Source organism: Benincasa hispida, unplaced genomic scaffold, assembly GCF_027475165.1.
Source record: "Benincasa hispida cultivar pf3 unplaced genomic scaffold, pf3_genome.v1.1 HicScf1263, whole genome shotgun sequence".
NCBI lineage: Eukaryota > Viridiplantae > Streptophyta > Magnoliopsida > Cucurbitales > Cucurbitaceae > Benincasa > Benincasa hispida.
Genome location: NW_028325591.1, coordinates 4844 through 17537, shown reverse-complemented (window position 1 = coordinate 17537; position 12694 = coordinate 4844). Strand labels below are relative to the sequence as shown.

At 30.8% G+C, this 12694-nt stretch overlaps 1 protein-coding gene across 1 annotated transcript; it reads right to left on the bottom strand.

The window, feature by feature from the left end:
• Positions 1–3266: 3266 nt before the first annotated feature.
• Positions 3267–5065, bottom strand: LOC150031376 (putative pectinesterase/pectinesterase inhibitor 39). Its single transcript, XM_090309062.1, has 2 exons — positions 4671–5065; positions 3267–4089 (listed from the first exon to the last, which is right to left on the bottom strand). The coding sequence occupies exons 1-2, from the start codon at positions 4996–4998 to the stop codon at positions 3407–3409; spliced, it is 1011 nt and encodes a 336-aa protein (XP_090165188.1). The 5' UTR covers positions 4999–5065; the 3' UTR covers positions 3267–3406.
• Between the last annotated feature and the right edge of the window lie 7629 nt (positions 5066–12694).

Genomic DNA, 12694 nt, shown 5'->3' with positions numbered 1-12694 from the left:
TCTTCATTTCTTGATAGCTCCATCATATAAAAAACAAAAAACGATAAAAAAAATAAAATAACAATATTCAAAATTGAAAGAACTTTATTAAGAAACAATATCAGTCTTCGAGTGCGTATGAAAAGGTTTCCTTGAAGTTTAAAAAATGTAAATATACAATAAATATAGAATATCAGTCTGCGAGTGCGTATGATAAGGCAATTGTAATAGTTATTATGTCGAATTTGATTGGAAGTGATTGGGTAATAAAATTACTTTTTATCATGTTCAAAATCTCTGAACATTCAACATTAATTTATTATTTTTACTTTTAAATGCAACTTTTATACAATAATTATAAAATTCAATTTTCTTTGTCATTTAAGGAAAAATACCTTTTGGCCCCTAGGTTTTAAGTCTAGCATATATTTGATAATTAGGTTTCAAAATGGTACATATTTAGGGGTCTTTTTTTCGTAGAATCCAAGATTCCCATGGAGTGGTCATGCATCTGAATATCATGTTTGTTTTGCAGTAATATAAGATGATTGGGTATGTGGAGATTCTCGGCATCTGGAAATTCTCGATCATCCTAGGATGCCAATATAAAAGGCATCTCGAGAGTTTTGGATTTCATGCTGAAACATGGATTTTCTAAATAGTGTCGAGTGTGTCCCTTTTTTACTTTCCCATTTGTTTTTCATATATCATCAAGTATCACTTTTCTTATTTACATCATATGATTAAAATAAATATTGTGAACTATGTATTTCATTCTCTTCAGTTATAATATATTTATTTATATTTTTTTAGAATTAGAATTAAATTTTATTTTATAAAAAAATTTAAAATTAATATATATTATTTTGTTGGGAAAAATAACAAATAAAGTAATAAAACTACACTACTTTAAAACGAAATTCAAAATAATCAAAATAAATTTGTTATATAACTTCAAATTATATTAAATTAATATAAATTAATCAATTGTCATAAGGATACTATTGGAACATTATGTAAATTCAAGACAGCCCCAAGCAATTTCTTCAAAACAAACACAATTATCCAAGTATTTCCATATATATTTAAAAATATTGCTGCAAAACAAACATGATTATCTAAGGACGTAAAACATCTGTAATTTCGGGTTTCTATAATTCTAAGCATCTAAATATTTTGGTTATCTACATTCCAAAAAGTATTCGGCCCTTAGTTTGTAGGATTTGAATTTGATTTCAATTTTGTCCTTATATGTTTAAAAAATTTACAATTTTACCCATGAAGTTTCAATTTAGTTTCTAGGTTTCAAGATTCAATTGCACTTTTAACCTCTTCATTAAACACTTACTTTCCGTCATTGATGTTAACATCTATTAACTAGTTTTGAATAATTATGAAGTGAAAATTTGATATTAAGTTTAATAGTGATAAAAATTAGTGAAACTTAATTAATTATAATTCTTTTAATTCATGTAAATTATTTAGTAGTCATTAACACTAAAGATAAAGTGTGAGTATCTAGTGAAACATTGAGGTTAAATTGATAAATCTTGAAAACATAGGGATCAAGTTGAAATAAAACTCAAATCTTTAATGGTCAAATTGTAACATCTGAAATCTATAGACTAAATTGAAAACCAAACTCAGAACTACAAAACTACACGTATAACATTTTGAAACGTAGAAACTCGATTGAAACTAAACTTATAATCTAAGAGCAAAAAAATGTATTTTTCCCTTACTTTTCGTCATCTAATGCAGAACCAAAGAAAAAAAAAAAACTAATGGACACAAAAAATGGTCCTTCTTTGGATGATTTACATACATGGTAATGTGATAATAAAAATTAAGAATATTTTGTTTCCTTTTTCACAAATTAATTGAGTAATTAAATATTGAAAACTTTTTACAGATAGAAAAAATGTCAAATTATTTACATAAATAACAAAAAAAAAAAAATTGATAGACACCAATAGACTTCTATCGATGTCTATCACTGATAGAGGCGGATAAACTTCTATAGCCTCTATCAAAGAAAATTAATTTTTTTCTATTTTGTGTAAATAATTTTCCTTATTTTTCTATTTTTGAAAATCACCTTAAATATTCATATTTAAAAAAAAAAAATCAATAATGACTGGTTATATAATTATTATATGTATAAATATACATCCTTTTCTCCATAGTGTTATTCATAGTAGAAGAATAAGTTTTGTGTGAGAGACATATCATCAATATGAATCAATCATTTCTTGTTTTCTTTGTAACTCTTCTTGTTTTATACCAACGATGATTGTGGGAAATGATAATTTCTTTCAAGACACATGTAATAGAATTGAAAAATGGAAGGTTATTTGAATTTTTGTGATAAGCTCTAACGTTAGTGATGATTTAAATTCAAATTTGATAGGTCTTTTTACCATTGTCGTCAATCAAATTTTTCATGTCGTTATTGATGATAAATCGTACCTTTTAAATCAAACGTTAAATGGACAATTGGATAATTAGACGGGACAAGTCTTTATGAGCTGCATGATGCAATATCAAATGAGCAAAGATTCTTCGGAAGGTTTATTAGATGAGAAATTGTTGAAGCAACATATTAGTGAAGATTTGGATATAGATTTCACACAAATTAATAACTATTTAGATCTTTGGGAGGTTAGTTTTGAAAGATTTACAATCGAAACCCTCATCTTGGAAGTGTTGATATGATTATGTGAACTCTCTCTTGATTATTTATCCTATTAAATGTAATTGTATACATGCTTGTAATTATGGCACCCACAACTATTTTATTATCATACATGTTTTCATGTTTGGTTTTTTTAACTTATTTCGTTGTCTTCTTAGAAAAGGAAAAAAAAAAAAAAATTGATTCTGTTCTACTTGTGCCTTCATCTCTATCATCTCTATTTTAATTAATAAATAAATAAAATTAATTGTTTTTTTCACTATTACCCCTTTTTCCAATCGTCTGAAAGTTAGGCCGATGTGAAATGACTTTTCAAATGCTTGCTTATAAATGTCATTCCAAACAGGTTGCCTTAAATAGTATGCGGCTACTATGTTATTAAAAACCTAAATATATTAATGGCCATTTAGGATTTTTGCATGTTTATATCTTTAAAAGTTCTCATGCATTATCTCACCAATGCAATCTTGTCTTTTGTTAAATTGGAAGGTTTAATCTCTTTTATCACTTGAACTTTGAGCACTAGCTCTTTCTATATATAATTTTCAAGTAATGCATCACTTTTGGATCTAGAAATGATGAAAGAACACTATAGGTATGCCAACCTAGTTGAGATGTCTAGGTGCACCTATCGATCTCTCAACCTCTAGTACTTTGTAAAAAAAAAATAAGATGGCCAATGATACTAATTTAAATGAAAGTTTATTGTCAATGTTTCGTCTTAAGAAAACCCTAAACGCCAGCCCTAAATGGTATGCTGGTTTCGGGTAACCATTTAGTCCCATTAATAAATATTTCAACAGTAAAACCTGCAACATCCTTTGCATCATGTAATACATGGAAACCAGGCCAGTTCACTCTTTGGGAAGTATTAGCCCCTGCACCTCTGTTGTTGTATTCTGCATAAAATAGTAGATTCTTCGGTACTCCCGGCCACTCCAACCATCCTTTAGGCTGAACCACATCGTCAAGAAATGACTCTATGAATGCGACCATTGAATATTTTCTCCATGGTCGTCCAAGAAACACCATTACCTTGTCTTTACTTGATGCTATCTCCGGCGACACGGTCACATTGCAGTTTTGGAAGACAAAGCCACTCGAAGCATCACTAGCATCTTTTGATTGTGCCGTTATGGTACTCTCAATGCTAGGTAATCGAGCGTATATATTACAATCTTGAAATATAGTACGCCCGTTTCCGAAAATGAAGTCGATGCTCCCATATATATCGCATTCTTTAAAAAATTGGGGAGCTGATGCAGCAAAGAGAGTATCTTGATAACCCAAAAACACACACTTGTAATATGCTGTGTTTTTGGTTTGGTCATAAACAGCAATTGCTTGGCCCCCGTTTGGTCCAGCAGAGTTTTCAAAAGTCAAGAACTGAGCCATGAAGTTTTCTCCAATTACAGCTACCAAAATCAAAAATTGTTTTAGTAATAAAAATTTTGGTATTGGAAAATCCAACATAATTTATCTCATTGTCTTATAATATTTGAATTCTTAAACAAATTTTAATAATAATACCAATTTTTCAAAACTTCGATTGGTGTTTTGAAAGATTGGTAAAAGGTAGGTAATAAGACAAGAACTTCGTATAGTAACCATTTAGTTTTTAGCTTTTAAGAATTAAGTCTATTTTCTCCAATTTCTTATAATTTTTTGTTTCTATCTCAAATACAAGAGTTGAATTTTTAATCAAATTTAAAAAACAAAAACAAGTTTTCTAAAATCTATATTTTTGTTTTGAAAATTTGACTTGGTTTTTGAAAACATAGGTAAGAAATAGACAACAAAGCAAGAAATTTAGTGGTTGAATAAGTGCATTGTTTAGTTTTCAAAAACGAAAACTAAGAATGAAATGGTTAACAAACGGGAACCTTATTAGTGAAATTGGTATTTATAGGTTTAATTTTAAAAAATCAAAAACAAAAAACTATACAGTTACCAAGCAAACAAACTAGGGTTATGATGGAGAAGAATTGAAGCTTACTGAGAGTTGCAGTAGTTGCTGTGGTGAAACCAGTTGCGTTACTTCGATTGTTAACAATGATGGTGGTAGAAGCATCATCCCCAATTAAAGCAATAAAAGTCTTTTGAGATGGAACTTTAACAATTTCGTTATAAGTTCCCGGTTTCAAGTGAATATAAAATCTCGTCGTGCTAAAATTTGGTGCTGCTGCTATAGCATCATTAACTTCAACAAAATTCCCAGTACCATCTAATGACACTGTGCAATTGAAACTAAAACAATCAGAAAATTCAACTACAACAACCAACAAATACACTATAAAAACCATTGCAAGTTTCAATAATGCCATTGCTAAATGGAAAGTTATAGAGAAGATATAACTACTTGAAATGGAAAATTCAACTACTTGAAATTCTAATTCTCTCACTTTGAATTTTTGAAAACAGGAAGCCTTGTGTATTTATAGTGGGTGGCTGGTTAATCATTGCTTTGGTTTAATAAGCCAAATAATGTAGTAAATTTAATTAAGATACATCTTTTAAAGGAAAAAGCCAAATAATGTATTTATAGTTGGTGGTTGGTTAATCAAATATTCTCACGTTTTCTCAATAATTTTATCTTTCATCCATTTATAGGAGTGGCTGGTTAATCATTGCTTTGGACAGTTTTTTTTTTTTTTTGAAAAGGACACATTAGGTCAGGAGTATGCCGGAACATCTCCACTAAATAGATACCTTTTTAGTACCTTCGTCATCTCCCAAAAGATATATCATTAAGAACAAACGAGATAATACACGTAGTTAGTGGAAGGATAGAGGTAAGCCCAAGATAATGTTTCTGTATCTTATTTCTTGTTATCCATTACTCGTTGCTTATTTTCTAAGAACTAGATATAAGAATATGTTTGGTAACAATTAATGTTGTTATTTCTTCAAAAGAAAAATAATAATAACAGTAACAATAAAAGAAACAAAAGCAAAAACTTGTTTGCGAACTTTTTTTTTTATTATTTTTCTCTTTTTATGGTTTAGATATAATTTAGTTATATAATATTAAAAGCTCATATTATCTAATACAAACAAGTCTCGAAGCAAAACTAATAAGAATAAAAAAAATATTTATATTCTTCAAATGTTGCCAAAATTTGATCTGCATTGTGTTCTCTTACTCGAGACATTTGCATTAAATAATGTCTATATATATTCAACTCAATTATATTCGTATCTAAATGTTGTATAGCATATTTCAACTACAATAAAGCTTGTATTATTTACGTAGAAATTCGAGGTTCAAATATTTTCTACCTCACTTATTTGCAAAAGAAATTAATAAATATAATTTAAAACTGTGGTGTGTTGTAAAATTTAGAATTTAGAATTCAAATAATATATAAAACTAGATAAATAAATTATAAATAAAATTAACAAATAAGTTAAATAATAGGTAACTTATACGTATTTTTCTAAAAAAAATAATATATATATATACACATTGCAAAATTGAGAATTAAATTAACATCAAAAGTTTAAGAAATAAAAATAATATGTGTAAAAATAAAAATAAAACTTTAAAAAATTATGTAGATTGAAAATTAAAGAAATAAAATAATATGGGAAGAAATAATTTTGACAAAAAAAAAAAAAAAAGACAACTGGACCCAATACCTTGATTTTAAAAGCCATTTGTTTTTCTTGAGAAAGTAGATAACCAAAATCTTAAATGTCGAAAATTATAGATATACAGAATCATAGATGTCCATTATCTCTTTAGATTATCATGTTTGTTTTATCTGAGAATATTTGGATAACGGGGCTTGTTTCATGGGATTTCTATTGGGAATGTCTTCAACTTACATAATATTTCAAGAATGCCCTTATGACTATATATTAATTTATAGTTAATTTGATATAATTTGATCTTAGATTACATATTTGCTTTTATCAATTTGGATTTATTTTTAAATTAATACAATTTATGTTATTTTTTAAACAAAATAATATATCATAATTTAAGATTTTTTATAAAATAAATATTAATTTACATTTAAATTTGAATATCTTGCTAAAAATAATAAGAATTATGATATAATAGAAAATTGGTTCGCAATATTTATTATAATTATATAATACAAATGAAGATTAATATAATATGTAAAAAAAAAAATTAAAAAAAAAGTTGTTTTCAAAATAAAGGAAAATGAGCAAGAATATTCATAAATTTATCAAAATCTCACTATCTATCAATAGTAGACCGTGTAACGACCCGACTGATCGAGTATTCTAATAAGGGCCGCTATTCATGACTAAACATTTTTATTCAAACATTTTGAACAATAAAGCATAAATTTAATGAAACAAAGCTGATTATTTGAATCCAAAATTTCAAATAAACCAAATACACAAGACATTTGATCAGGGTCCCTTAAAAACATAAATTTAAAACTGGAAAATATGGAAGAACATGAAAGTTTAATATAAAAGGTTCTAGAATTTCAAATACCATGACTCATTTCAAATATAAAAAAATTAAAAAATGAGCGGAAGCTTCTGTCTGGACCCAATGAAAAGGTTACAAATTCTTCTTGTCATTCATCAGTTTGCAGTTTGTTCTTGTCCTTAACTAAAAAAAAAAATATATCATAAGAAAGGGTGAGTATGAAAGTAAGAGACCTACTACTGGACCCTCCAGGTAAAATATTAAACATTTTATCTAGCCAATGGTGTACACCCATATAATATCAGTCGTAGTGAACCCAAAAGTTACATACTAGTCAAAAACGTCATCTTGAGGGAACACACATCAATCAAAGGTGTATACTCAAAGGACATATCAGCCATAGATGTGTCCCTATGGAGCGTATATCAGCGATAGATGTAAACCCAAAGGTACACATATCAGTCGTAGGTGTATCCCGAGGTAGCACATGTTAGTCATAGGTGTATACCCGAAGGTACACAAATAGTCATAAATGTGCATATAAAAAGCATAGGTCGGTATCCCGAATGAAAACACAATAAGTCGTAATGTGTACACTACCCAGTTAAGAAAAGTTAACAAGAACCATGTAACATCTGGATCCTTACGTATTATGATCTGTCTGCTACGACATGCATACTTAGACTTTTCTATCATGACATGAGTTTTGGTAAAAATTTTAAAAGAACAAGTCTAAAATTTCATTAATTAGGTAGAAAACAGTATAAAAAGTTTATATTACAAAGCACCAGAATCCATAAAACATTAGCGTAGTGGTACAAAAATGCATATGCCTATAATAGTGAGTTTGATGGTTGGCCATTTGAGCGACGTCCGGTTCTACAGCCTACGTTGTGTCCTTACCTACAAAGTTTGTAAAATAGGATGAGTAATAATATACCCAGTAAGTAGTTCTCACGTAAGGTAGTGACCAAATGCACAGTCACATGCAACATGTCATGAAAACATATGATTGGGACCCAAAACATAAACTTATAATAACAAGAGGTGGTCGGTTATGCTTCCAACGTAAGTTCCTCTGCCATGGTAGGAAGATGAGGACTTAAGCGAAAACTAACCAATCTGATGATTAGGGTCATGCAGACAGTAGGGCCAGAGTTGCATCCAACATCAACCATTAGCATGAATGTAAAGTTGGACTAGAGGGGTGCAACCATACATACCCTACTAGTCTCTAGCATAAATATAGGCCTAGAGGGGTGCAACCATACATGCCCTGTTAGCCCTAGAAGCATAACCTATACCTAATTAAAACTTAATCTTAACATAGTCGTGAACAAACATAATGCATGGGCTCCCTTGTAGAGAAACGTGTTTTAAACATGTAATGTAACATAGGAATAAGAACATAATAAAGCAACATATCAAAGGTACATTACCATAAAACACTTAATGAGAAGGTGAGATAAACTACTTACCTTGGCTACGATCCTAATTATTCCTTATTATTTATTATGGTTTGATTAGTAAAGCTTTCCCTCTTAAACTATAAGGAAATTTGGGCAGCACCTCACCCGAGCTTTGTCTCTTCTAACCTCACAGAACTTCCTCACTCACACTTACTCTTTCACACGATTCTTTGTTACTGAGATTTGTTTGAGAATGGGTTAAATCTTCAGGCAAAGGGTCCTATTTATAGTGGTTTTCAACTCTTCTAAGTGTGACAACTCATCCTACAAATGGCTTCTTTAAAATTACTTAGGTTTAAGAATTTCTCTTAATAAGACACCTAATTTTTGGCTTACGTTTGCCCTTACGTTATCAACCTTTGTTTGTATTCAATTTTAGGGTTCTCCATGTATAATCTATAAGATTGTGGCTAAATTCAACGCATAATCCACGCTTCTGTCCAAATCTCACTTTTTCTGTTCTCATAATCTCGCTCTTTCCAGCTTTCTCGATGGTTTGGCTCTCATTCAATGCATGATCTATACTTCTGTCTAAATCTCGCTCTCTCCGCTCTCAAAATCTCGCTCTCTCAAGTTTTCTCGCTCATTTGGCTTTCGGCAGTGTCGCTCTCTCCATGTTTCTCACTAAGGATCTCGCTCTCTCCAGTTTTCTCGCTCATTTGGCTCTCGGCAGTGTCACTCTCTCCATGTTTCTCGCTAAGGATCTCGCTCTCTCTAGCCTTCTTGCTAGCTTGGATCTAGGCAGTGTTGCTTTCTCTAGGATTCTCGCTAAGAATCTCGCTCTCTCCAATCTCGCCAGCCTCGTTCCTTCCAATCTCGCTAGCATTGCTCTCTCCTTCTTTCTCTCCACTTCTTCTCTCCAATATCGCTCTCTCTCAGTTTTCTCCCCAATATTTCTCTCCAATCTCACTCTCTTCAGGTTTCTCTCCATCAATCTCGCTAGTTTTCATGCGTGGGTTGCCTTCACCGCTTGCGACACGTGGACTCCACTTCTCTCTCTTTTTCTTTTTCTTTTTATTTATTTTTTATTTATTTTTTTTTATTTTTCTGCTTTCTAAATTAGGGTTAGGGTATTACATTTACCACACCCTTAAATAAAATTTCGTCATGCTTAGTATTTGACATTTAATTTTCTATAGTGTATGCATACAAATTTGGGTTGTTACATTCTTCCCTCTTTAAGAACTTTCGTCCTCGAAAGTTTCTTGGTTCTTAAACCGACTTGACTTCTTTTTTTTTTTTAAAAAAAAAAATAAAATAAAAATAAAAAAAAAAAAAGTCAAAAAAAAAAAAAAAAAAAAAAAATAAAAAAAAAAAAAATATAAATAAAAAAAAAAAAAATAAAAAAAAAAAAAAAAAAAAAAAAAAAAAAAATAAAAAAAAAAAAAAAATAACATAACGACTTGACTTCTCTCGTCAACAATCACGTCGTTTACTTCTACCGCATTAAAGTGGACCATCATGTCTAGGACATGTTCATGAACATAGGCCCCCTCTTTCGTGCGACTATTATAAACGTACTTTATAGCATCATGCCTTAGGGTGAAGGACGGTTGTCCGAACATCCCTCATAGAGATTCCATAATCTCTTTGGCAGTATCTATATCCTCTTGCTTCTTCGCCAAAACATCAGATATGCTGGCGAAGATATAAGCACGGGCTTTATCATTTTCCCTGATCCATCTATCATACGCATCCCGAACAGTTCAGTTTGTGTTAGAGCTCGGAATGGGAGGACAATCTTTTGTTAAGACGATCCGTAAATTGTCTATCACCAGTATAGTATTCAAATTTGATTTCCAGGTTGCATAATTATCCCCAATCAGTTTATCAGATGCCAACAATTGTACTAGTGAACTCGTCATTCTGAAATTATAAACAAATTTTATAAATGAATTGCTTTTAAAACCAATCAAGTTTTACCAAAGTAATAATATATCCAAAAATTATTTTTTGCAACGATACTACAACAAGACATTCTTGACTAAATACTATCTCTAGAATAACTCATATTCCGATAGTCATTTGGCTACCGCTTCCGATCAGAAATTAGTAACACTTAATAATTCTGTAAATGTAACCCTCCATTTTCAGACATCAGAGGTCATCCCCACTATGCTACCGAAATAGAGAGTCAAGGTTGGGAATGGACTTAAGAAATCCTATCTATCTTTGGAGTTTGAGTTGTTCAGAATCCTATGTTACAACCCTTCGTGGGGATAGCCGTCATTAAATTACTAGCAAAGAGTCGCTTAAAGCAAACCAACAGGCGTCACATAGGAATCTCACGGTCCAAACTACTATTAGACATTTTATTTCTTGCATGAGGTATGTTAGAACAAAGAAGGTTCAACTGAAGCTTGATCTGTTAATCTAACTTTATGCTCAGTTTCTTTTATAACTTTCCACCTTGAGCTAAAAATCTCTCATACCTTGAATTTGTTTTGTAGCTTCAACCTTCCGCTGAATGGTCTACTACTTTTAGTAGATCTAGGCAGCACTCGAGTTTAGAACGCACTACTACTTTAGTTAGACAATCAGATAAGTTTTCTTATGTCTTACCTTTTATGGTTCTGAATTCTCCCTTTTCTATTTCATTTATGATAAAGTGCATTCGTAAGTCTACATGTTTCATTCTATCATGAAACTAATGATTTTTAGTTAGATAAATTACACTTTGGTTATCATATTTTATGCTTATTGTTTTCTTATTGAATCTCAAGTATGATAGGAGTTCTTAAAGCCATTTAGCTTCCTTTACGGCCTCTGTTAATGTAATGAATTTCGTCTTTGTTGTAGACAGACATTACATAGACTGTAAGTTAGATTTCCAACTAATATTATATCCCCAAACTAAAAATCATACCCTATTAGTGACCTTCACTTGTCTATATCTTCAGCAAAGTCTGAGTCAGAGAAGCCTATTAAACTAGTTGTATCAAGGTGTCTATATACGAGGCTCGTATTCTGAGATCCAACTAGACACCTAAAGACCTACTTAGTAGCCTCTCAATGTGCCTTCTCTGGATTTCACATATACCTACTCACCAAGCTGAAATAGTGAGCTAAGTCAGGTCTACTACACACCAATAGGTAGGGAATTCTCTCTATTGCTTTCTTCTGATATTCAATAGTGGGAGATAGGAGAGTAGAAAAAGCTTTAGCTTTTGCTGTATTAAACCTTTTTAGAACTTTAGAAGTATATTCAGATTGACAAAGGAACAACTCTCATTTGCTTTAATTTCTATAGATCTCCAATTTCCATAGAAAAATATTACAATTTTTGTAAAGTGTTAACTGATATGATCCTGATAATTTATGTAGAGACATGTGAGTGGGGGTGTTATGTACAAAGAGGTTTGTATAATACCGGACCGCGAAATGAATAGTCTCAGTGGTTTGTATAATACTAGACCACGAAATGAATAGCCTCAGTATATAATGTAGTTAATAATAGAGACATACATTTCACCGGATGACCATAGGTGACATGACCTGAATCCTAGGTGAATTGTGAACTTCTGTTTATTTAGGCAGTCTTATGATTTGTATGGATGAGAGTGGTCAGATCGTCAACTTAATAAGCCTATTATTTTGGGGATTCTTCTGTTTGGGGAACTGGGAATACAACACAAGATGAAATTCACTCTTTCCCTAATGCTGGGGTAAGTAGATAAATTACTCTTTTAAGGTCTGAGAACTGACCTGGAAAAGTGAATTACTAGATTTACTACAAGCATGTAATTATTGATTAGTTTATTAAAGTGTTTAATAAATATTAATCTAAATTGTTTAATTATCCAAAGTAAGTGTTATTTTTGGGTAAATTTAAACTGTCATTTCATTAAAATAATTAATCGTATTTCTTCTAAGTTAAATTAATCTTAGGTAAAATACTCAGTGGGAGGAAAATGAAGTATATGATACTTCAGTTTTCCTTTTCAGGTTTCTCCATAAAAGTTCACACCATGAGATATATACTCGGCCTAAAAGCACCTTTGTCTGTGTCCCTCTACAGGTGGTGTTTGTATAGGTCAATACCAAGGTGAATGGAGAGAGTATCTACCAAAACCATCACTTCTTCAAGTTCTTCTTTGAGGGATTCAAAGTGAGAGCTTAAAGTTCTTCTCTAAAAAAGGA

Coding starts and splice junctions, on each gene's coding strand:
- LOC150031376 (XM_090309062.1), bottom strand. CDS start 4,998: ATGGCATTATTGAAACTTGCAATGGTTTTTATAGTGTATTTGTTGGTT. Junction 4,090..4,670: donor AGCAACTACTGCAACTCTCA/GTAAGCTTCAAT, acceptor TGATTTTGGTAG/CTGTAATTGGAGAAAACTTC.